Source organism: Zootoca vivipara, chromosome 10 (genome assembly GCF_963506605.1).
Source record: "Zootoca vivipara chromosome 10, rZooViv1.1, whole genome shotgun sequence".
Taxonomy (NCBI): Eukaryota; Metazoa; Chordata; class Lepidosauria; order Squamata; family Lacertidae; genus Zootoca; species Zootoca vivipara.
Genome location: NC_083285.1, coordinates 70415806 through 70440019, shown reverse-complemented (window position 1 = coordinate 70440019; position 24214 = coordinate 70415806). Strand labels below are relative to the sequence as shown.

The window sequence follows — 24214 nt, the reverse complement described above, 5'->3', positions numbered from 1 at the left end:
CCTTTCAGCCTCCTTTAAAATTATCAGAGTCTTATGGCAGGAATCCCTTCTGCTCATATGCTGACCAGATATACTATCCAAATGGATACACAGAACACCCAACAGTACAAGATAGCTTTCGACGTGGTTTAAAGTGGAGGGGAAAGTTTCTCTTGAGCTCTGGGTCCTGCTTTGGGGCTTCCCTCTGGGGGAACTGGCCTTGCAACCAATTCTACGACTAGAGACATCCGACCTCCTCCCTTGGTGCAGACACCCCAAAGTGATCAAGCCGGACACACACACACACACACACACACACACACACACACACAGAGAGGGGGGGGGTCCTTGTGGATGGAGTGCCAGGCTTTTATTGGCAATTGCAGAGATTACATTCCATGGTTATCATGAGCGATGCCAGAAAAGAGCGGCTCTGAGAACAGAGAGAGAGAACAGGCAGGCAGGCAGCCTATTGAAAGCTAGCTTGGGCCAGAGAGCCCACCGCGTGCCTGGCTCCCTCTGCTGGACATTCACAGAAATGCAGCTACAACAAAGTTAACAAAGACCAAAAGGTGTCATTTATCTCCCACCGCCCCCAGCAAGCGAAGCCATTCCCGGGGAAAGGAAGAAACAATGCGGAAAGCCCCCTCCCCTGCAAAATCTGGCCCTCCAGCAGGTCCAAGGCTCACCCCCTGGGCAAGGGGCAGGAGCCACCCCGCAAGTCCTGGTCTCACCAGCCCGTCGTTCCGGAGAGGCTCCTATGAAGTGGGCTGGGGAGGGAAGACCTCCAGAGCAAACCCTGCCCCCCCCAGCAGAGGAGCGTCCTCTGGGACGGCCTTTGCCCTCTGGTCCTGCCTCCGAAGCCCTCCCACTGCCTCCCCAGTCCTGGGCACAGCGTCTCCTTGGGAAACCGCACAGTTATGGGAGATGGCGGCCAGAGCTGGGGTTCCCTGCAGCAGCAAGCGAGAAAGTAAGGCCTAGAGACCCTCTACCTCTGCCCCAAGGCTCACCGGAGTGTGTGTGTGTGGGGGGGGGTCACTAGTCCTTGGCCTTCCACTGTGCAGTCTCGGTCCCCAAAGGCAGCGCCCCCAAAACATGCCACCTGTGGCTAGCACTCAGGCAGACCAGGAGGATCCGCGAGGACAGGGAGGATAGTATAAGATCTGGGAGGGGCGGGCTGAGCAGGGAAGGAGAGAGCTGAGCTTGTGCACAGATCTGGGGCAGGAGAGAAATCTCGGGGGGAGGGGGCTGTGCATGGCCAAGGGAAGGCACAGCGGTGGAGGCAGCAGAAGGCCACGGAGGACTGAGGGCAACAGAAGGCAGAATGCAAGCAGGCGAGGGCCTGGGGGGGGGAGCTCACACAGCCCCTCCCTGTCTCCTCTTCCCACCTTCCCCGTGCCCAAGGGACTTCCATCATGGAGGGACCACCAGCCTCGCCTGCCAGAAGCCATGCCTGCAACATTTAGCTGCCTGGCATCCTCCAGGCGTGCTGCCAACCCCACGGGGGCTCTGTGGCCCCCTTGCCCGGCTACGAACCAGCCCAGCCAGAAGCCCAAGAGTTTTTGCTGCTGCGGAACGAGAGCTGGCCAGCCAACCCTCCTTCTTCTGTGTCCGGGGAGAGAGCTTTGGTCCACTGGCAACGGTGCCTCTTGAGGTTCAGGAGTTCGAGTCCAGGTCCCGCGATGGTGCCAGCCTGGGCACGGAGGCAGGACGGGCGAGGGTCACTCGCACAGAGATTTCTGCTGGAAGTAGGCTTCAAAGCGGCACTGGGCATATTCCTGGGAGGCAAGAGGAGGGGAGGAAGGAGAGGAGGAAGAGGAGGGCAGAGTCAGGCTCAGGCATTGCACCACCTTTCCCGGAACATGAGAAGCCACCAGCATCCCACAACCCTCTAGTTCTAGAGCGATGCTCTTTTTGCGCACTGCATCCGTCTACCTTCACAAACTTCGCTGAAAGCGTAACATCAGAAGAGCCTGCTGGATCAGCAACGCAAGGACTCACCAGGTAGCCAAACTCGATGGTGGAGATCTTGGCCTGCAAGATGGACCACAAGCCCCAGAAGAAGTGGGAGGCCATCGCAAATCTGGGAGAGAGAGAGAGAGAGAGGAGTCAGGGAAGGAGGAGGAAGAGGAGCTGGAGGGGAGGCAACGGGGGTCCGTATGGAGGGGTGCTAGCTCAGGGACGGAGCATCTGCTCTGCACATCCATGCTTCCTGACTCCATGTGATGTAGTGGTTAGAAAAACGAGCTGGAAGTCAGGAGACCACGGTCCACACTTGGGCACGAAGCTCACCGGGTGGGGCCTAGGCCTCTGGCTACTTCTCTGTCTCAGCACGACCTGCCTCACAGGGTTGTTATTAGGATAAAATAGGGGCGGAGAACGAAGCATGAGTGCCACCTTGAGCACTTTGGCAAGATACAAATGGCGCGAATGGGAAAAATAAAGTGAAATACTCCTGCCCCTACTGGCAGCTCTTGGTAGGGCTGGGAGAGCCCCCTGTTTGGAACCCTGGAGAGCCTCTGATTGGTTGTGTGAGGGACAAGGGATATCGGGAGGTCCCTCCCATCTTGAGGTCCAGCCCATCTCCGAGCGCTGGGGAAAGCAGGGAGAGTTCCGACTCAAGTGGAGAAGCAGGAAGTGGGGTCCGAGGCTCAGGCAAGGTAGCAGAGCCATCGCCCAAGGTGGGACAAGAAGGGGGAAGCAAGGGGGGAAGGCCGATCCCCCCGACTCCGGAATTGCGCAGGAAGCGTCGGGGGAAGAGGCTGGGTCTCCCCAAGTTGTTATGTTGGAGAAAGACGCGCCAAACTCCATTCGGAGGTTCTGACTCAAGCGGATAAGATGTGTCTCTGTAAATAGCACTGCCTTTAGCACTGTAAATACGCAGCACCGATAAAATGCAGAGCTGTGTGGAGTCGTTACTCTGAAGTAGCCCACCCAGGCCACTGTGACAGGTTGCATAGATAAATTATACAGATCTATCTTAAAGGGACACTCCTCCATTGTTTCCAGAGACAGCCATTTATCTATTGCATTAACACCCCACCTTTTTCTCCAAGGAGCTCAAAATGGCGTACCACGTTTTCCCGTTTTATCCCCATGTGAGGTAGGCTAGGCTGAGAGGCAGCGACTGGCCCAAGGCCACCCGGTGAGCTTCATGGCTGCGTGGGGATTTGAACCTTGGCCTCCCAGGTCCTTGTTTGACACTCTAACCACTATGCCACACTGCCTCTCTCTGCTGCCAGTGTAGGCAATAGTGGATTAGAATGCCCAAGGCGACTCCCTGTGTTCCCAGACACTGACCGGCTGATCTCTAGAAGCATCTCCTCCTCGAGGCGCTCCTGCTCTTCCGGGGATGGGCGGGCTTTCCTCCCGGCCGCCTCCTCCAGGTAGCAGCGGATAAAATGCAGCTGTGGAAAGAGTAGCCTCAGGGTGAGCTGGGAGAAGAGAGCCGGATCCTGACACGACAGGCTGCTCCACTCTCCCGAGATCTCCTTGCTTTGGCCTACTTGCCTGAACATGCTCATTACTAATCATCATAATTTGATTTATAACCCATCTTTCACCTCAAGGTCCCAGGGCATGGCACAACGCTTTCAAAAGGCAACACCGGAAACCAAAAAGCTTGTGTTTTTTGCAGACCCACAGCTGTTTCTCCCCAATAAATATTTCCCTTTAAATAAAAAAAAGACGATTTATTGCTTTTCGGTAAAGCTGGAAGGCAGCTCAGAGAAACAGAAGAGGCAGCTAGACCAGGCCAGTGGCCCATCTAGTCCAGCATCCTGTTCTCACGGTGGCCAACCAGATGCCTGTGCAAATATTTGAGAGCAGGATTTGAGCACAGGAGCAACTCTCTCCTCCTGTGGTTCCCAGCAACTGGGATTGAGAAGGATTGCTGCCTCTGGCATTGGAGGCAGAGCACAGCCATCTCGGCTAGGAGCCCTCAAAGCCCTCTGCTCCTCCATGAATTTGCCCAATCCTCTTTTAAAGCCTTCCAAATTGGTGGCCCTCGCTGCTTCCTGTGGCAGTGAGTTCCATAGTTCAACCATGCGTGGAAGACTTTCTTTTCTCTGTCCTGAATCTTCCATCATCCAACTTCATCGGATGTCCACAAGTTCTAGTCTGACAAGAGAGAGAGAGAAAAAAACCTTTTCTCTATCCACTTTTGCGTGCTGTGCATAATTTTATAAACTTCTAATGTGTTGGCCCTTACTCACCTTTTCTCTAAACCAAAAGGTTGTAGACACTGCAATCTATCGTCTAATCTTTTCCAAACTCTACAATATCTTTTTTGAGGTGAGGCAACCAGAATGTGGTTGTACCAAAATTTTGTATAACAGCATGACAATACTGACAGCCTTCTTCTGAATCTTCCAAAGTTCTGCTTCATTGGATGTCCACACACTCTGGTGTTTTGGGGAGAAAAGCTTTTCAGTTTTTCAATGGATTTTAGTGCGCTTTGAGAAGAACTGCGGCAGATGAGAGAGGTGGGACTCAATATTCAAATAAAAATTCCTGCAGTCTTGCTGCTCTGGGCAGGGGCTTGTGAGAGCACCCCTCCCCAAAAGGCTGCCCTCCAGCCTCCCTGAGCCTTCAGCCTCCGGAAGCATTAAGGCTACTCACTTGACCAGTTTCAAACGCACAGAGCCAGCTTCTAAGTCAAACATGCACCAATGGATGGCCAAGCCAGCAGCAACTTAGTATAAGAGCTTAAGAGGTTTCTGCCAATTACAGCAACACCCTCCAAAAAAACCATTACTTGATTAGATTTGAAACTAAAACTCTTGTAATCCGTGATTTATAACAAAATATTATGCAAATATAAGGGAGAGACAGTGATATTCAGAGGACCCAGCTGTTGATATACTGGCATTTATTCTGGAACCCCAAAGGCAGGTACTGTAAGTTAGAAATCGGTTTACAAAGCAATGATAATGCTTTATTTATAACTATGCAAATAAAAAATCGACACCCCCTGCGCCCCGCGCAAAGCTTGCAGGAACTACAGAACACAGACACCTGCTTTCAAATGCAGTTACGGGGTAACCTAAATGGTTGTTGCAAACCACTTTTGAGATAATAATAATAATATTTTATTATTTATTATTTATACCCCGCCCATCTGGCTGGGTTTCCCCAGCCACTCTGGGCTGCTTCCAACCGGAAATTAAAAACAGTACAGCATCAAACATTAAAAACTTCCCTAAACAGGGCCGCCTTCAGTTGTCTTATAAAAGTAGAATAATTGCTTATTCCCTTGACATCTGCTGGGAGGGCGTTCCACAGGGCAGGTGCCACTACCAAGAAGGCCCTCTGCCTGGTTCCCTGAAACCTCACCTCTCGCAATGAGGGAACCGCCAGAAGGCCCTCGGCGCTCGACCTCAGTGTCCGGGCTGAATGATGGGGGTGGAGACGCTCCTTCAGGTATACAGGACCAAGGCCATTTAGGGCTTTAAAGGTCAGCACCAACACTTTGATTTGTGCTCAGAAACGTACTGGGAGCCAGTGTAAAGGCAGCCAAAATTATCAGGGAGATGGAGAGATTCCCCTGTGGTAAAGGCTGCGGTACTTGGGATTTATAGTTTAGAGAAAAGACAAGTGAGAGGCGACCTGATAGGAGGTTATAAAAATTATGCGTGACATGGAGAAAGTGAATAGAGAAACGTTTCCCCTCTTCGCTCATAACACTAAAAGGGATGCACAGCCAATGAAACTGAATGATAAGAGGACTTAATGCAAACTGCTTTTAGCCAGGGTTTTCTGTTGGCCTTGATATTAATTCTCCTCCTACCTACATTTACTCACAAACTGTGATTCATCAGCCGCATGTTCTATGAATGCACACATGTCATTCTACTTCTCCCTTTTGCTGTGGGCGCTGCAACGCAACGGCAAGCCGCCATCGCGGAATAATTTGGCGAGAAGTGAAAACGGGCCGTCATCTGAGAAACGGCCACTTCCTCCGAGCGAGAGATGCCACGCCCGTGTGGCGAGCAGAGGGCAGGAGTTACCTGTTGGTGGCGGCTGGGGTAGTTTTCTGGGCTGGCTTTGTAGAAAGGCCACTGGTCGTGGGCGTAGTTGTACACCCATTCGCAGAAGTGATTGGCGATGTCGAAGCCCCTGCAGGGGAGAGAGGGAGGGAGGGTGAAGCTCAACACACTGGACTCTGTGGCTGAGCATCAAGCCAGGATCCCACCCCACACACCCCTCCAATATGAGCAGGTCCCTCCAGTTGGTCTGCTGCAGGGCTGGGGCATGGGACACTTGCCAACGGGCTTCAATGGAATGAAACCTCTTTTGAGTGTTTCATGGTGGGAAAAAGCCCCATTGGTAGTGGGGCAGCAGGCCTGCCCTCCCCCATTTTCCTTGGCACAAAGAAATCTAGAGGCCTGCCTCATTAAGGGGTCACCGTGCCAAGCCCGGCCCTGCGGTCGTTGCCAGTCCTCTTGCCAACAAGCCCTGATGTCTGCCCCCCCGCTCGTCTCCCTGCCCTCCCCTCCAGCTCACCGGTAGTTGTAGCTGCTGTACTCAAAGTCGATCAGCATGAGGCGGTCGGAGGAGGCGGTGGCCTCGCGCCCAGCCAGGAGCAGGATGTTCCCTGGGTTGTGGGGAGAGAAGGAGCAAGAGCAGAAGGCATCAGCGCCACTCGCCATGGCTGCTATGCTTGTCACCCCTCTCCAGGGCAGAATTGTGTAGTGGTTAAGAGTGGTAGATTCGTAATCTGGTGAACAGAGTTCGCTTCTCCGCTCCTCCACATGCAGCTGCTGGGTGACCTTGGGCTAGTCACACTTTTCTAAAGTTTCTCAGCCTCACTAACCTCACAGTGTTGTGGGGGAGGAAGGGATAAGAGATTCTGAGCCGCTTTGAGACTCCTTAGGGTAGTGATAAAGCAGGATATCAAAGCCAAACGCTTCTTCTCTTTTTATAATTATATTTATTTATATCCCCCCCCCAAGAACTCAAGGCAGCTCAGTTAAAACAGAACCTTGTGGGGAAGCAACCGTTAAACGCACACATATTTTTTAGGTATAGATAATTTTACATGTGAATATACATGCGTAACAAAACATGTCTCTCCCATCTCCACCTGTAACTCTCCAATGGTTCGATTTCACTCCCAAGAGTGCATTCTGCTCCCGTATCCTGAGACAGATGGATGCCAACAAAAATTGTGCACAGTGTGCACAACAAAAACATACAGATAATTCCAAAAAATACCAGCCCTCTCATTAAAAGCAACCAGTTCCCCAAAGCCTGTTGGAATAAGGGCAGTATTCATCTGCAGGATAGGTATTCTATATCTGCCGGTGTAGGTAGGCATTCATCTGCTGGCGGAAGGAGAGCAAGGAGGGAGCCCGTCTGGCTTCCCTAGGCAGGGAGTTCCAAAGACTGGGACCTGCCACCAATAAGGCCCTGTTTTGTGTCCTTACCCAGTATGCCTGTGAGGGGGATCGGACCGAAAGAAGGCCCTCCCCTGGAGCTCTCAGAGCCCAGTCAGGTTCATATGAGGGAACAGGATCTTTCAGTATCCCTCTGGGTACTGGTTTCTGGGAGTCACAGGTGGAGAGAGCCCTGTGGTACTCAGGTTCTGCTCCCAGAACTGGCCTCAATGGGCGCTTTGGGTCTGATCCAGCTGCAAGGCTCTCCTTATATGCCCTTCCATTCAGGGCGGCTCCAGGCACTGCGTTGCTCTCGCAGCAGAAGGAAGCCGGGGCGGTGTGCCTTGCCCTGCTCTGCTCCAAGGAGCGATCTCAGCATCATTCAGGAGGCGGGGAGTGGGAACTCTGAGCACCACCCAATATTCACGGGCCACTGGCCAAAACCTGGGGGGAAGATCACGCCGCCACCCCAACTTCCCTTCCCCACTTCCGTGTCCTCACCTTCTTGCACGTCATTGTGACAGAAGACCACGGGGGATGGAGTAGACTCCAGGAGCTCCCTGAAATTCCAGGAGAGAGAAAAGAGAGTTGGAAGAATGAGGAGGGTGTTTGCTTTGCACAGGAAAAACCCCAGCACCCTGAAACACAGCATATTTGGAGGACAGGAAAAGGGCCCCTGAAAAGAAAACATAACACACACACACCCCACATCTACCCCATCAACTCATGGAGGACAAGAAGGAGTTTTCTGCTGGTCCAGAGGGCAGGGCCAGAACCAATGGATTCAAATGACAAAGAAGGAGATTCCAACTCAACATTAGGAATAACTTTCTGATGGCATGGAATGGACAGCCTTGGAAGGTGGTTGGAATCTCCTTTGTTTGAGGTTTTTAAACAGAGGCTGGATGGCCGTCTGTCGGGGATTCTTTTGCTGTGTTTCCTGCATCGCAGCTGTAATGAACGGCATGGTTTGTACGGGCCTAAAGATTGCTGAAGAACACCACAAAATGGATGTGGTGTCTTTGAACTGTCAGTGAACTGATCATGAACTGTGTTGTATAAGCGCTAATGGGTGTGTTTTGGCAAAAACAGTGCGTGCTAGGAGCGGTGCAAGAACGGCACATACAAGGAGGCATGGAGATGGGCTACACAATATTACCTTCGAGATAAGATAAGAGTTGTGAGATGATGCCAGGGACAAGGATGTGAGATGCCAAAAACGAGGCGTAAGGAGTTGGGTAATACCATTGTGAGGGACAGGGGATATCGCGAAGTCCCTCCCCTCCTGAGTTCAAGCCCAGCACTGACCACAGGGGAAAGCAGAGGGAGCTCTGATTCCAGTGGGGAAGCAGGAAGTCGGGTCCGAGGCTCAGGCAAGGTAGCGGAGCCAGGGTCCCAGGTGGGACAGGAAGGGGCAAGTAAGGGGGGGAGACCCATCCCTCCAACGCCAGAATTACGCAGAAAGAGGAGGGGCAAGAGGATGGGTCTGCCGAGGCTTTTGTGCTGGGGAAAGACGCGCCAAAAGTCATTCGGAGGTTCTGATACCGACTGAACACATTACTCTGTGTAAATAGCAATGAACTTAGCACTGTAAATACGCAGCACCAATAAAAGAATAAAATGCAGAGCTGCGTAGCGTCGTTACTCTGAAGTAGCCTACTCAGGCCACTGTGACAGCAACCTCCGAATCTTTTTGGGCTACTTTGGAGTTGCCGGGATGAGCGTGCCAGAGGCGGAGAAATGGCGGCAGCTCGCTGAACAAGCACAAGAGGAGCTGCAGAAGCTGCATCTGCAGGCACAGGGAGAATTAAAGGCAGCAAAAGAAGAGACTAAGAAGGTCCAGGAAGACCGGCTACAACTTGCGGAACAGGTGAGAGCGCTTCAGGAAAGAGAGCAGCAATTAAGGGCGGTGGCGGTAGACCTCCAAAGCAAGCTAGATGCAGAGAAAGACAAGGCGGGAGGGGCTCCCCAAGTCCAAGTGCTGCCAGGAAGGAGAGCAGGGACCCTTGTAAGCAAGTTCAATGGAGACCCGAGGGAATACCATGGCTTTGAGACTGAGATCGTGTATGCTCTTGAGCTGCACCAGAATGAGTTCCCCGATGATGAGCACAGAGTAGCGTTTATTGTGGAACATCTTACCGGAGCAGCCAGGGAGTGGCTAAGACCATTAATCGCAACCAAGAATCCTTGCATGAAAAATGTTCAACAATTTCTAGAAGGTTTGAGGACGATGTATTCGTCAGATAGTCATTTGGACCAGACTAAGGAGGAACTGCATAATTTACGACAAGGAAATATGACAGTTCGCGCATATTGGGCGAAATTCACCATGCTGGTGCACAGACTGGGGTGGGTTTTGGAGTCGCCTCCTATGCAAGCTGCGTTTTACTTGGGTTTGCACGCGGACGTTAAGGATGAACTCTCGAGAGGTCCAAAGCCCAGTACTATGGATCAGCTGAGCAAAGCAGCTCTGGCGGTGGGGGTGAGGCAGGAATCCCGGTGGAACGACAAGCAAGCGACGCGCGCAAAGCGGGCTTGGTTCCCACGGTCGCAGGAGAAGCCACTCCCTCAACAACCCTTTCAAGCCACGCCTGGAGCCAGCCAGGACCAGGAGCCCATGCAGATTGATAGCGCGCGCGCGCGGGCTTTTCAAACCCCAGCGGCGCCAAGACGCAAGGAGGGAAGGGGCGGGAATTGCTTTCTCTGCAACTCACCCCAGCATCTCGTCAGAGACTGCCCACATCGCAGGGAGTGGCAAGGAAAGGCGGGAACGGTGGTGCCCTCCCCCACTGACGCAGCACCACAGCAGGGAAACGGGAAAGCCTGGCTGCAGGAGACAAGGGGCAGCAGCCAGGCACAGTCAGCAGACAACAGCCCCAGCCCGCCCACCCGCACAGAGAGGTGCAGAGCCAGCCCACCCCTCCCAGAGCAGGAGTGGTTCTAGAAGTGACGCTAACGCTCCCAAATGGCTATCCCCTGACGGTCCTCGCCTTAATTGACAGTGGGGCGTCCGCCAACTTCTTCTCGAGAAGCTTTGCAGAAGAGCACCAAATCCAGCTTTTGCAGTTGGATTTTCCTCTGCACGTGGCAACCATTGACGGCAGGGAGCTGCTGGGAGGGGCCATCACACATCAACCCCCCCCCATGAGAATGACGGTGGGAAGGCACTCAGAGACACTGGCGTTCAACGTCACCACCATCTCAGACCCCCCCATCGTCTTGGGCATGAGCTGGCTGGCGCGCCACGACCCCTCCATCAGTTGGCACCAGAGGTGCATCACGTTTGGGTCGGACTTTTGTCTGGAACATTGCATGCAGCACCAACCAGGGGAGGGGCCTCCGATAGCCACGGTGGCCACCATGCATATCAAAGGGGGTGAGGCAATACCCAAGCAGTACTGGGACCTGCAGGAGGTCTTCAGCGAAGCGGAGTCCGACCACCTACCCCCGCACAGGCCTTTTGACTGCCAGATCAACCTGGTGCCAGGGGCGACGATACCCCCAGCCAAGCTGTACGCCATGTCAGACCAGGAGCTGGAGGATCTGCGCGCTTTCATCGACAAGAACCTCAAGCGGGGGTTCATAAGGGAAAGCAAGGCAGCAGGGGGCAGCCCGGTCTTCTGGGTGGACAAGAAAGACACGCAACAGCGCCGTCTTGTGGTGGACTTTAGACGGCTGAATTCGGTGACAGAGCCAGTGGCTTTCCCCATGCCCAGAGTGGATGATCTCCTGACAGCGGCACGCAGGGGCAAGATTTTCACCAAGCTGGACCTAAGGGGGGCGTACAACTTGATCAGGATCCGGGAAGGAGATGAATGGAAAACCACGATGTTCACGCCTCTGGGCTCTTTTGAATATCTGGTGATGCCCTTCGGTTTGCAAGGGGGCTCAGCATGCTTCCAGGCCTTCATGCACCACGTCCTGGGGTCCCTCCTCTTCAGGAAATGCTTGGTCTTCCTAGATGACATCCTTATCTACTCGAATGACCCAGTGCAGCATGTGAAAGATGTCAGAGAGGTGTTGCAACGCCTGAAGGAGAACCACCTGTATGTGAAGCTGGAGAAGTGCAAGTTTCACACCAAAGAGGTGGACTTCCTGGGCTACAAGCTGTCAGACAAGGGGCTGGCGATGGACAAGGACAAGGTGCAGGCCATCCTGGACTGGCACAGCCCCAGGACGCGCAAAGATGCCCAACGCCTACTAGGCTTCGCTAACTTCTACAGGAAGTTCATCAAGAACTTCTCTCGCGTTACGGCTCCCATCACGGACTGCCTGAGAGGCAAGCAGAAGTTCAAGTGGACACCAGAGGCGCAAGCAGCGTTCGAAAGCCTCAAGAGAGTGTTCGCCTCAGACCAAAACCTGTTCCATGTGGTGCAGGACGCGCCCCTACGCATTGAGACAGATGCTTCTGAAAAAGCTGTGGGCGCGATTTTGTTGCAACTGGACGCCAACAGGGAGTGGAGACCCTGTGCCTTCTTCTCCAGGAAGCTGACACAGCCTGAACGCAACTACACAGTGTTTGATAGGGAACTTCTTGCGATCTACGCTGCGTTCCAGCACTGGCGACACTTCCTGGTGGGCGCAAAGCACCCCATCCAGGTGTGCACAGACCACAAGAACCTGGAGTTCTGGAGAACTGCCAGGGTGCTCAACCAGCGGCAGATACGGTGGGCAGAGTTCTTCTCGAACTTCAACTTCTCCATCCACTACATCCCGGGGGAGCAGAATGTCAGGGCGGATGCCCTCTCCCGCAAGCCAGAGTACATGGAGGAGGAGGCGCCACCAGCACCCAGGCACATCTTCCCCCCGTCAGCATGGTCCTGCGGAGCAGCAGTGGTGAGCGAGGCAGAACTCACAGCACTGACGGCAGCGGATGAATTTGCCAACCGCATCTTCAGAGAACTGAGAGGGGGGAGGGAGCAGACAAAAGACTTTGCAGAACGCAGGGGGCTGCTTTTCTACAAGGGGGCACTCTACCTGCCCACCACCCAGCTGAGACGTACAGTCCTCAAGCAGATGCACGACAACCCAACGGCGGGTCATTTTGGAAGGGACAAAACCACTCACCTAGTCATGAGACACTTCTGGTGGCCAGGGGTGCGGGAAGATGTTCGAGACTATGTACGGGGCTGTGACACCTGCCAGCGGGCAAAGGTGGTCAGAGCAGCGCCACCAGGCTTGCTGGAGCCCTTAGCCACCCCACACAGGCCGTGGGAAGTGGTGTCCATGGACTTCATCACAGATCTGCCTTCTTCCAGGGGCAAGACCGCAGTGTTGGTGGTGGTGGACCTCATGTCCAAAATGTGCCACTTTATACCGTGTGCCAGGGCGGTCTCGGCAGAAGAGACAGCCAAACTGTTTGTGGACCACGTGTTCAGACTGCATGGATTACCTTTAAGGGTTATTTCGGATAGAGGCCGCCAATTTGTTTCCAGGTTCTGGAGGCGGCTCATGAACCTCCTGCAGGTGGAGGTCAGCTTGTCGACAGCTAGACACCCGCAGACCAACGGACAGGCGGAGAGAGTCAACGCCATTCTGCAGCAGTACCTGAGATGCTACGTCAGCCAGCGGCAAACAGACTGGGTGGATAGACTGCCACTGGCAGAATTTGCCTACAACAATGCGGTGCACGTCTCCACAGGGGTGTCGCCCTTTAAGGCCAATTACGGGCGCGACCTCAGATCTTTCCCAGAGAGGGAGGGGGAGGAGGAGGAGGAGGGCCCACAGGCTGAGGATTGGGCAGAGGAACTGGAGACGGTGCACCAGCAGCTCAGAGAACACTTGGAGAGGGCCAAGGAAGCGTACAAAAGGGGGGCAGATCGCCACAGGCGACAAGGGGAGGTCATCAGGGTGGGGGACAAGGTTTGGTTGTCCTCGGAGGGCCTGCCCACCAGAGGGAGGTGCAAAAAGCTGGCGCCCAGAAGGCTGGGTCCCTTCACAGTCACGCAACAGGTCAACCCGGTGGCATACAGGCTGGCACTGCCAGAGGATATGAGGGTGCATCCAGTGTTTCATAGATCGCTGCTGTCGCCGTACAGGGAAAGCAGCAGGCTCCGAGACAGCGAACACACCCCCGAGGGAGGGGGGGAGAGGGGAGGCAGGGAGCAACTAAATGAAGCCACGGCCATCCTTGATTCACGGAGGGGGGTGGGGGGACTGGAGTACCTCATGGCATGGGAGGACGCTCCGCCCTCCCAGAATGAATGGGTCCCCGCCACTCAGATACAGGAGGAATTCTTGGTGGAAGAATTTCACGCCCTCTTCCCCCACAGACCCAAGCCCTGGCACATGGAAAGGGAGGGGGAGGAGGAGGAGGCACGGGAGAGCAGCTCCCCATGGCGCTGGGAAGCGGAGTTTGAGGAATCGGGAGACGAGATATGGGTGTCACCAAGATCCACCCAGTCAGAGGCAGAAGCAGATTGGCAGCACATTTTTACCCCCACCAGCTCAGACGCCACGGACTTTTTGGGATTCCAGTCCTCCCAGGCGGAAGGGGGGGCCTCGCAGGACTGGGCGGAGGTGTTCACACCAACGGGCTCGGAAAGCACTGAGTTCCTAGGCTTCCAGTCGTCACCGACACCTGGGGGGGACCTGGGGAGGGGAGAAGGGGAGCTTGGAAGGGGGGTGGATGTGAGGGACAGGGGATATCGCGAAGTCCCTCCCCTCCTGAGTTCAAGCCCAGCACTGACCACAGGGGAAAGCAGAGGGAGCTCTGATTCCAGTGGGGAAGCAGGAAGTCGGGTCCGAGGCTCAGGCAAGGTAGCGGAGCCAGGGTCCCAGGTGGGACAGGAAGGGGCAAGTAAGGGGGGGAGACCCATCCCTCCAACGCCAGAATTACGCAGAAAGAGGAGGGGCAAGAGGATGGGTCTGCCGAGGCTTTTGTGCTGGGGAAAGACGCGCCAAAAGTCATTCGGAGGTTCTGATACCGACTGAACACATTACTCTGTGTAAATAGCAATGAACTTAGCACTGTAAATACGCAGCACCAATAAAAGAATAAAATGCAGAGCTGCGTAGCGTCGTTACTCTGAAGTAGCCTACTCAGGCCACTGTGACAACCATAGAATCATAGAGTTGGAAGAGACCACAAGGGCCATCCAGTCCAACCCCCTGCCAAGCAGGAAACACCATCAAAGCATTCTTGACATCTGCCTGTCAAGCCTCTGCTTAAAGACCTCCAAAGAAGGAGACGCCACCACACTCCTTGGTAGCAAATTCCACTGCCGAACAGTTCTTACTGTCAGGAAGTTCTTCCTAATGTTTAGGTGGAATCTTCTTTCTTGTAGTTTGAATCCATTGCTCCGTGTCCGCTTCTCTGGAGCAGCAGAAAACAACCTTTCTCCCTCCTCCATATGACATCCTTTCATATATTTGAACATGGCTATCATATCACCCCTTAACCTTCTCTTCTCCAAGCTAAACATATCCAGCTCCCTAAGCCGTTCCTCATAAGGCATCGTTTCCAGGCCTTTGACCATTTTGGTTGCCACCCTCTGGACACGTTCCAGCTTGTCAGTATCCTTCTTGAACTGTGGTGCCCAGAACTGGACACAGTACTCCAGGTGAGGTATGACCAGAGCAAAATACAGTGGTACTATTACTTCCCTTGATCTAGTTACAGGTAGGTAGCCGTGTTGGTCTGGGTCGGAGTAAAATAAAAAAATTCCTTCAGTAGCACCTTAAAGACCAACTAAGTTTTTATTTTGGTATGAGCTTTCATGTGCATGCACACTTCTTCAGATATCTGAAGAATAGATACTTCAGATACTTCTTCTAGGTATCTGAAGAAGTGTGCATGCACACGAAAGCTCATACCAAAATAAAAACTTAGTTGGTCTTTAAGGTGCTACTGAAGGAATTTTTTTATTTCCCTTGATCTAGACGCTATACTCCTATTGATGCAGCCCAGAATTGCATTGGCTTTTTTAGCTGCTGCATCATACTGTTGACTCATGTCAAGTCTATGGTCTACCAAGACTCCTAGATCCTTTTCACATGTACTGCTCTCAAGCCAGGTGTCTCCCATCCTGTATTTGTGCCTTTCATTTTTTCTGCCCAAGTGTAGTACTTTACATTTCTCCCTGTTAAAATTCATCTTGTTTGCTTTGGCCCAGTTGTCTAATCTGTTAAGGTCATTTTGAAGTGTGATCCTGTCCTCTGGGGTATTAGCCACCCCTCCCAATTTGGTGTCGTCTGCAAACTTGCTCAGGATACCAAGCATCAGAACAACAGGGTGTATGAATGGCAAAGCCCTCCAGCCTAAGGTGTGTGCCAGACATTTACAGCGCTGTCATTTGTGTCACCCCTGGCTCTTACTGGACCTGATCAATCCAGTGAAGAGTGAAAAGTGTGTAAGGTGTATGAATGGATGTATGGCTGAGTGAATATTCCTTGTCTTGGCATGTTAATCAATAAAACTTGTTAATCAATAAAACAATATTATAGAGAAAATCCAATATTAGTTGTCTGATATTGTTCCTTCCCTGGAGTGTTCTGGGTCTCATCTATGTTAAACACCTAAACAGATTAAAAGAACCTAATTGGTCATTACACAGGGGGTTGGACTAGATGGCCCTTGGGGATCCCAGCCGTCTCTACAATTCTGTGATTATCCTGGCCAGAAATGCATCTTCCCTGTTTAGAGGCCGGTTGCCTCTTGCAGCCAGAGGCTAAAGGCATGTCGCTGCTTCAGACAAGTCCAACAACCGGTCCATTTACTCTGGAGTTGGAGTCCACCCCCACTGCCACCCCAAAGCCTTCTGGCAGGAGAGGGGCTCTGCCACTTAGAGCTATGGTGGTGGTGGTGGTGGGGGTGATGGACAGCAGGGGGGCAAGGCATCCCACCACAGACTTGCTAATTCTGCCAGGGGGCACAGCACTGACCCAAGGCTTCCGATCCTGTGCCCCACCGCCGCCCGCTCACCTGAGGCTGCGCATTTCCGCTTCCAAGTTGTACGCCTTGAGCTTACTGAGCTTCTGCAGCTGGGCTTCCTGGGGGAAGGTCAGCTCGGAGATCTGCTTCAAGTAGCTGCCAGGAGGGGTAAAGGAGAATCGGTCAGTCACCTGCTCTCTCCAGGCACAACCCAACAACTCTAGGAGGTCTCATCATTCCACTCAGAAAGCCTGGGAGGGGGATTTGCACCCTGGCCCTAACTTACACTTGACCTCCCAGTTTTCACACCCATTCAAGGGGTTAAGGTTCCGTCCCTCATGGGGCGGGCCGTTGAGCCCTGCCCTATTATGACTATCTCCTATGAATTCTCAGGAAACAACGGGATGATCCAAAGGGTATTCTTTCCTTTGCATTTCACTTCTAATTTGTACATCGCCTTTCTGAAGAAACAACAAAATATACCGCAAGGATTGCGAATCTTGTAACACCCCGATCTGATGCAGGTAAGTCATAATAAAAAAGATGACTAAAAAAAGCCTTGCTTCTACCAAATAAAATGACATTCAATAATTCATGGGAATATAATAGTACCCAATAAAATTAACCCTCAAAATATCAGCAAATGATAATTGAACAGAAATCCCCTCTCAACAATTACAACAAATTATTACTAAACTATCATCCATAAAAATAACAGTAAGTCACAATACAAACATTCCACAATGCATTAAAAATATCATCCTTAAAAACAACAGAAAGAATAAGATTCCTCTTGCATGCTAACATACATATGGACTTGTTAACTATGATTGAAAGTTGCATACCAATGACTGTTATGGTAAGATAAAGGATTAAGATCGGATTTATGATATTGGGAATAATCAAGAGAGAAAAGGCAGGAACATGAACCAAAAGATTTTCTCCTGACCAGCCATAACATGGGAAGTCCTTTTAAATTATATAATTTGGCATGTAGAATTGGCTTTATTATTTGTATTCTGGTGTGGCAATATTTGATTTGTTATTAATTGGAGTGTTATTAACGAAAACCTAATATATATATTTTTTAAAATCATCCTCAGGAAGTAGAAACGGGCCCACAAAAGGGGGTGAAAAGTGCGAGGGCCACACACACTTTAGCAACCCACAGGCCGCATCCAGCCCCACATACTGCAAGATGGCAAGAGGAACCATTGAGGACACCAGAGCATCAGCATAAGAACAGCGTGCTGGATCAGGCAATGGCCCATTCCGTTTGGCACCCTCTCTTCCCAGTGGCCAACCAGTGGCCAACCAGTGGCCTGTGGGAAATCCACAAGCAGGATCTGAGCCCAGGAGCAACTCTCCCCTCCTGCGGCTTCCAGCAACTGGGATTCAGAAGCATGGCTGCCTCCCACTGTAGAGGCAGAGCTGAGCCATTGTGGCAAGCAGCCACTGGTCCTGTTCTCCCAGTGTCCCAGCCCCAACTGGGACCTACCCAGTCTCCAAGGGCAGCCCCATGCAGTGTGCGCTACTGCGGTAAGTTTAGCCTGCAGCTTTCAAAAGCACAAGGAGCCTCACCTCTCCATTGTCCCGAACATCCACTTGGGCTCCTTATTGAAGGGCATCACCATCTCGTGAAAGTGAGCCATCTTCGTGGCGATCTCCCCCGAGATGCTGGGGTCGGACAAGTCCTCAGTGATCAGGCGGCGGCTCTGCGGGGAAGACACACCGGGGGGGGGGGGGGCATGAGAGCCTCTTCCACCCAACAGAAGCCAATTCCCTCTGCTAGCCATAGCCCCAGAGGTGTGGGGACCCCTGGACAACAGAGCACAGAAACAGCAGGCAAGAAAGCATCGATTGAGAGTCCGTATCACAGGGGGGAGGAAAGTTTGGTGTGCGTGTCTGGGGCCACTAAACCAGAGCCAGAAAATGAAGGAGGGCATTGGCTCGGATCCAGGTTCCAATGTCTGCATGTTGGCAACATCCACAAGCGGACTAGCCTACCTCACAGGACTGCTGTGGTGAGAACACTGGACAGCCAACCTGTATAAAACATGATTCAGAATAGCAGCTTGCACAGCCCATTAAGGAAGATAATATGGCAATATGAAATTCAAAGCGGAAACCATTAATTGCATTTATTCAAAGCCCAATTAAAACTCTTTAGTTCAGGCTTCCTCAAACTCGGCCATCCAGATGTTTTGAGACTACAATTCCCATCATCCCAAACCACTGGTCCTGCTAGCTAGGGATCATGGGAGTTGTAGGCAAAAACATCTGGAGGGCCAAGTTTGAGGAAGCCCGATTTAGTTTAATTAATTCCAACAAACCTGATGAACTTGATCCAGCTTTTCCAGGTCTGAAAGTCATTTACACCTCCCGTATTCCTTCTGCCAGCCCCTCAGGTAATCCCACCCACCCCACCCACTTTGGGAACCACTGATCCCAAAGGGCACAGCCAACAACCCACCGGGATGTATTCCTCCAGGCGCCCCTGGGGGAAGATGCCGTAGAGGCGCGGCCCCAGCATCCGCTCGGCCAGGATGGCAAACATGACGCTCTCGAGAACCAGCGAGTCGACCCCCTGTGGGAGAGAGAAATAATAATAATAATAATAATAATAATAATAATAATAATAATAATAATAATAATAATTTATTATTTATACCCCGCCCATCTGGCTGGCTTTCCCCAGCCACTCTGGGCGGCTTCCAACAGAAAAATAAAACACAACAATCTATTAAACATTAAAAGCCTCCCTAAACAGGGCTGCCTTCAGATGTCTTCTAAAAGTCTGGTAGTTGTTTTCCTCTTTGACATCTGTTGGGAGGGCGTTCCACAGGGCAGGTGCCACCACCAAGAAGGCCCTCTGCCTAGTTCCCTGCAACTTGGCTTCTCGCAACGAGGGAACCGCCAGAAGGCCCTCGGTGCTGGACCTCAGTGTCCGGGCAGAATGATGGAGGTGGAGACGCTCCTTCAGGTATACTGGACTGAGACCAGAAAGGCGATGGGGTGAGATTCTGCCCTTGCCGACACCCCCCCCCCAAAAAAAAGGAGAGAGAGAGAGGGTGTTGCACAGCCCTGGCAGAGAAAGACGTGCAAATCATAGAATTGTAGAGTTGGAAGGGACCCTGACCGTCATCTGGTTTAACCCCCTGCAATTGGCCTCAGCAGGGAAGGCAGCAGAATTGTGGGGCCTCACAAAAAGGATTCGAGATCAGGCTGGCCACAGACGAGACCCTGAAGGACTGAAGTGGCCTAAGAACAGAAGAAGAGGATGCTAGATCAGGCCAGGGTCCCATCTGGTCCATCATCCTGTTCTCACGGTAGCCAATCAGATGCCTGTGTGAAAATTTGAAAGCAGGATTCAAGCACAAGAGCAGCACTTTCCATTCCTGCCGTTTCAAGTAACTGGGATTCAGAAGCTTTGCTGCCTCCATCTGTGGAGGGCAGAGCAGAGCCATTCTGGCTGGCAGCCATTGATAGCCCTCTCCTCCTCCAGGAATTTATCTAATCCTCTTCAAAATCCACCTAGGTTGGCGGCTATTATGATCTAATCGCCAAATAGCACTTTAAACCTAGGTTATGGTCTCCACAATGGAATGTCTAGGTGCCTTTTTTTGCATTTTGGAGTTTAAAATTATTATTATTTTCATTATTTTATATTTTAAATAAAAGACCTCAAAGTGTTTTTACAAAACATCGGAACATCAAATAAAACAATCCAGAATAAAACAAATTCAAGCTTTGAGGAAAATATTTCAGATCCTTCTCTAAGTGACATTTTGCTTTCCTCAGTCGCCTACCTGGCACACTGAGATTTCCACGTGGTCGCAGATGCTTCCGTTGCCAGTTGCAAAATGCGCCTGGCGACTGGCTAATTTCTAACACTGCTCTTGCAGGAGGCATCCCCAATCCCTGAACAAACTTCAACTTCTGCTCTTTACGCTTCAGGGGGTATCTAACCAGGAGAGCTGCTCCTTTGCAACCAGAACTGGAGGAAGATCGAGACCCGCCCACCCAGGTTGCCCCCAAGAGACAGTGGTAAAAAGTAGAAGAGGGCCAGTGTCCACACAAGACGCCATCTGGGGTAGGAGTGCAAATTGCAGTTCTTGCTGGATCTTCAAATGGGAGGGGCAGGACTGCATTTAGACACCTCCCTGCACAGAGAAGGCCATGCCACGCACGGGGTCAAGGACCCAGAGCACCACCGGGACCGCAGGATCTCACCTGAAGGATGACTCCATAGATGCGCAGCAGAACTTGGCGTGGCTCATCTTCTGCAGTCACAATGTGATCTGGGAGGGTGCACTTGTAGAGGAGGTTGCTCAGCCCCCCACTGTGAAGAAAGCACAACCCAGGAGGGGAGGAAGAGTCAGAAATGGGGAGGGCAGGTAGAGACCGAAGAACAGCAGAACTGGCAGGGAGAAAAAGTCTCCAGGCAGGTAAGCCAGCAATGACCTCCTTCCTCAGGAGGCCAAACACCTCCCATCCCATGTGTCTGTGTGCCCAGGCTCATGCTTTAATAATTCAAGAAGACCCTCCTGGATCGCTCACCTAGGCAAGCATCCTGCTCTCACAAGGCCCAAGCAGATGCACCAACAGAAAATGTGTAGTAGTAGTAGTAGTAGTAATTATTATTATTATTATTTACTTATACCATGCATAGCTGCCAAGTTATCCCTTTTTTAAAGGGATTTTCCCTTATGCTGAATAGGCTTCCTCGCGAGAAAAGGGAAAACTTGGCAGCTATGATACCATGCCCATCTGGCCGGACCTCTCCAGCCACTCTGGGCAGCTCCCAACAGAATATTAAAAACACAATAAAACATCAAACATTAAAAACTTCCCTAAATGGGGCTGCCTTCAGATGTCTTCTAAAAGTCAGATAGTGGTTTATTTCCTTGACATCTGACGGGAGGGTGTTCCACAGGGCGGGTGCCACCACCAAGAAGGCCCTCTGCCTGGTTCCCTGTAACCTCGCTTCTCACAGGGAGGGAACCGCCAGAAGGCCCTTGGAGCTGGACCTCGGTGTCTGGGCTGAATGATGGGGGTAGAGACGCTCCTTCAGGTCTACTGCGCCAAAGCCGTTTAGGGCTTTAAAGGTCAGTACCAACACTTTGAAGAGACGTGGGTGGCACTGTGGGTTAAACCACAGAGCCTAGGGCTTGCCGATCAGAAGGTCGGCAGTTCGAATCCCCGCGACGGGGTGAGCTCCCGTTGCTCGGTCCCAGCTCCTGCCCACCTAGCAGTTCGAAAGCACGTCAAAGTGCAAGTAGATAAATAGGTACCACTCCGGTGGGAAGGTAAACACCGTTTCCGAGTGATGCTCTGGTTCGCCAGAAGCAGCTTTGTCATGCTGGCCACATGACCTGGAAGCTATACGCCGGCTCCCTCGGCCAATAATGCGAGATGAGCGCGCAACCCCAGAGTCGGTCACGACTGGACCTAATGGTCAGGGGTCCCTTTACCTTACCAACACTTTGAGTTGTGCTTGGAAATGTACTGGGAGCAGGATCCTAGCAAGAGTGCTCCTGCTGTGGTTTCCAGCAACTGGGATTCAGAAGAGCAGAGCCATCAACAGCCCTCTCCTCCATGTCCAGGTGTTTACACAGACACCTGCCAGTGATTCCTGCATTGCGGGGGGTTGGACCGGATGTCCCCTGGGGGTCCCTTCCAACTCCACGAGTCTTCGATTTGTCCCATACAGCAGAGGAAGCTGGAAAAGTCATCCCCACCATGCGGGCATCAAAATGCCGATGTTAGCTGCTCCCCAGGAGATGTTCTGCCCTCCTTCCCTGCCCTGTTGTTTGCCAATCTCACTGGCAGCCTCCACCCCAGCCTCTGCCCAGCCATGCTCTGGTGGTGTGTGAAGCCTTCCTGGAATGCCTTGAGAAGGAGAGGGTGACCTTTGGCGCCCTCCGTGCTGTGGGCCTGCTGTGCCACATCCCACAGGAGAAAGGAACAATTGACGCACACCCCTCCTCCTCTGGGGGCAGGAAAGGCGCAGAGCCTGCAAGGAAGAAGTGAGTCATTTTCCGGAGAGCTGAGCTGTCCAGCTGCAAGAGCAGCAGCAGCAGCAAAAAAAAACAGGCCAGAGGGATTTATATCTCTCTCTATGTACAGGAACGTAATTGCAAGTGCCTACGGCCTCAAATATCTGAAGGGCTGTCATGTGGAAGATGGAGCAAGGTTACAAGGAGCGACGGCTTCAAGTTACAAGATAGGAGATTCCGACTCAACATCAGGAAGAGCTTTCCGATGGCAAGAGATGTTCGACAAGGGAACGGACTCCCTCTGGAGATGCCGGGCTCTCCTTCCTTGGAAGGTGTTCTAAGCAGAGGTTGGATGGCTCTGTTTAAGAATCCCTGGCAGATGCGCCACCCAACCTCCGCTTAAAAATCCCCAGCCAGATCCCACTTTCCAACAGCTCTCGCCAGCAGAAGTTTTCTTCTTCCAGATGTATTTAGCCAGAGTCTTGGAACTTGAAGCCACTGGTTCGGCCCTACTCACCTGAGCAGGAGAAAACAAGCTTGCAAAACAAGAAAGTGGCTCTCCTATCCCCTCCCTCCCAGGAGCTCAAGGGGCACACGTGGTTCTCCCCCTGCTCGTTTTACTCCCACAACAACCCTGTGAGGTAGGTTAGGCTGACGGAAGACAGCGACTGGCCCTCATGGCCGGCCACAGGGAGCTTCGTGGCAGAGTTGCAGGGGGATTCGAACCCTGATCTGTCTGAGGTCCTAGCCTGGACACTCTAACCATTACACCGCACTGCCTCTCCTCCCCATTTAACCTCCACCCCCCAACAGCCCTGCCAGGTAGGTTAGGCTGAGAGGCAGTGACCAGCACTCAAGGCCACCCTATGGCTGAGAGGCAGATCTTGGAACTCTGCTCCCCCCCCCAGGTCCAAGGCTTCATTTGACACCCCCCCCCACGCCAACCCTTCCAGGTAGGCTAGGCTGGGAGAAGTGGTGCCTGGCTCCCAAGATTCATGGCATCACGCCCCGCTCCCTCCCAGGTCCTAGTCCAGTGCTCTAACCATTGCGCAGCACTGCCCATTTCAACCCCACGCCAACCCTGCGAGGTTGGCTAGCCTGAGGTTCTAGCCCCATTTCGCTCCCCCCCCCACACACATAGCAACCCTGCGAGGTTGGTTCACGGGCGAAATTCGAACCCCGCTCCCTCCTAGGTCTCCTCTCCACGCGCAGGGGGCTCTTTCCTGAAGCCCAGGTCTGGAAAGCTGGTTCGCCGCTATTCCACGCTCTACGGCAGAAGCGGCGAGTGGAAAGAGGCTGACATCACGCGGCGCGGCTACTCGGCGCATTACGGCGGGCGGGGCGGGGCTCACCTGACGGGGACGATGCCGAGGTCTTCGGGCGCCGCCAGGGAGCGCCAAGCGCCGGCCAGGAACTCCCGGCACCAGAGGAAGGCTCGGAGGCGCGTGGGCCCGGGCACGGCCGGGGAGCCCCGTGGCGAGCTGGGCACGGTGAAGTCCCCTCCGGACCCGCTTCCTTCAGGCGACTCCATCCCGCGGCCCGCTCGGCTGCGTTGGCCGAAGCCCGCCAATCAGAGCGCCGCTTGCCTCAGGGCCTCGGCCAATGGCGGCAGCGCCGGGCCTTCGCCCCACCCACCGGCCCCCGTCCTGCCCAATCGCCCCTCCGTCGCTTGGACGGCCCCTTCCCGGCTCCTTTCGCTCTCATTCGCCGCGCGTTCTCCTTGCCGCCGGCTTTGATTGGCCTCTCGCGGCGTCAACGTCGAGAGAGATGCTGACGGGAAGGTGGGCAAGGCCTTGGTGAGGCCCCACCCCATGACCCCGCGGCCAATCCGAAGCCCCCGCTCCAGATCCGCCTCTGGCGCGGGGGGGCCAATCACAGCGGCCAGGGAGTAGGGAAGCCTGGGCGCGGGAGATACGTGAGCGGGACATACGTGGGAACGCGCAGGCAGGTCGGGGTCGGGCTTGGGTCTCCGGCCAAGCTTCTGGGAC

At 53.1% G+C, this 24214-nt stretch overlaps 1 protein-coding gene across 1 annotated transcript; it reads right to left on the bottom strand.

The window, feature by feature from the left end:
- Window positions 1-303: 303 nt before the first annotated feature.
- CHKB (choline kinase beta) lies at window positions 304-23797 on the bottom strand. The gene is made up of 11 exons (XM_035128656.2): window positions 23579-23797; window positions 20461-20569; window positions 18701-18814; window positions 17809-17942; window positions 16279-16383; window positions 7857-7915; window positions 6484-6574; window positions 5988-6096; window positions 3280-3386; window positions 1981-2062; window positions 304-1757 (listed from the first exon to the last, which is right to left on the bottom strand). Exons 1-11 carry the CDS (start codon window positions 23755-23757, stop codon window positions 1701-1703), a joined length of 1146 nt encoding a protein of 381 aa, XP_034984547.2. The 5' UTR covers window positions 23758-23797; the 3' UTR covers window positions 304-1700.
- Between the last annotated feature and the right edge of the window lie 417 nt (window positions 23798-24214).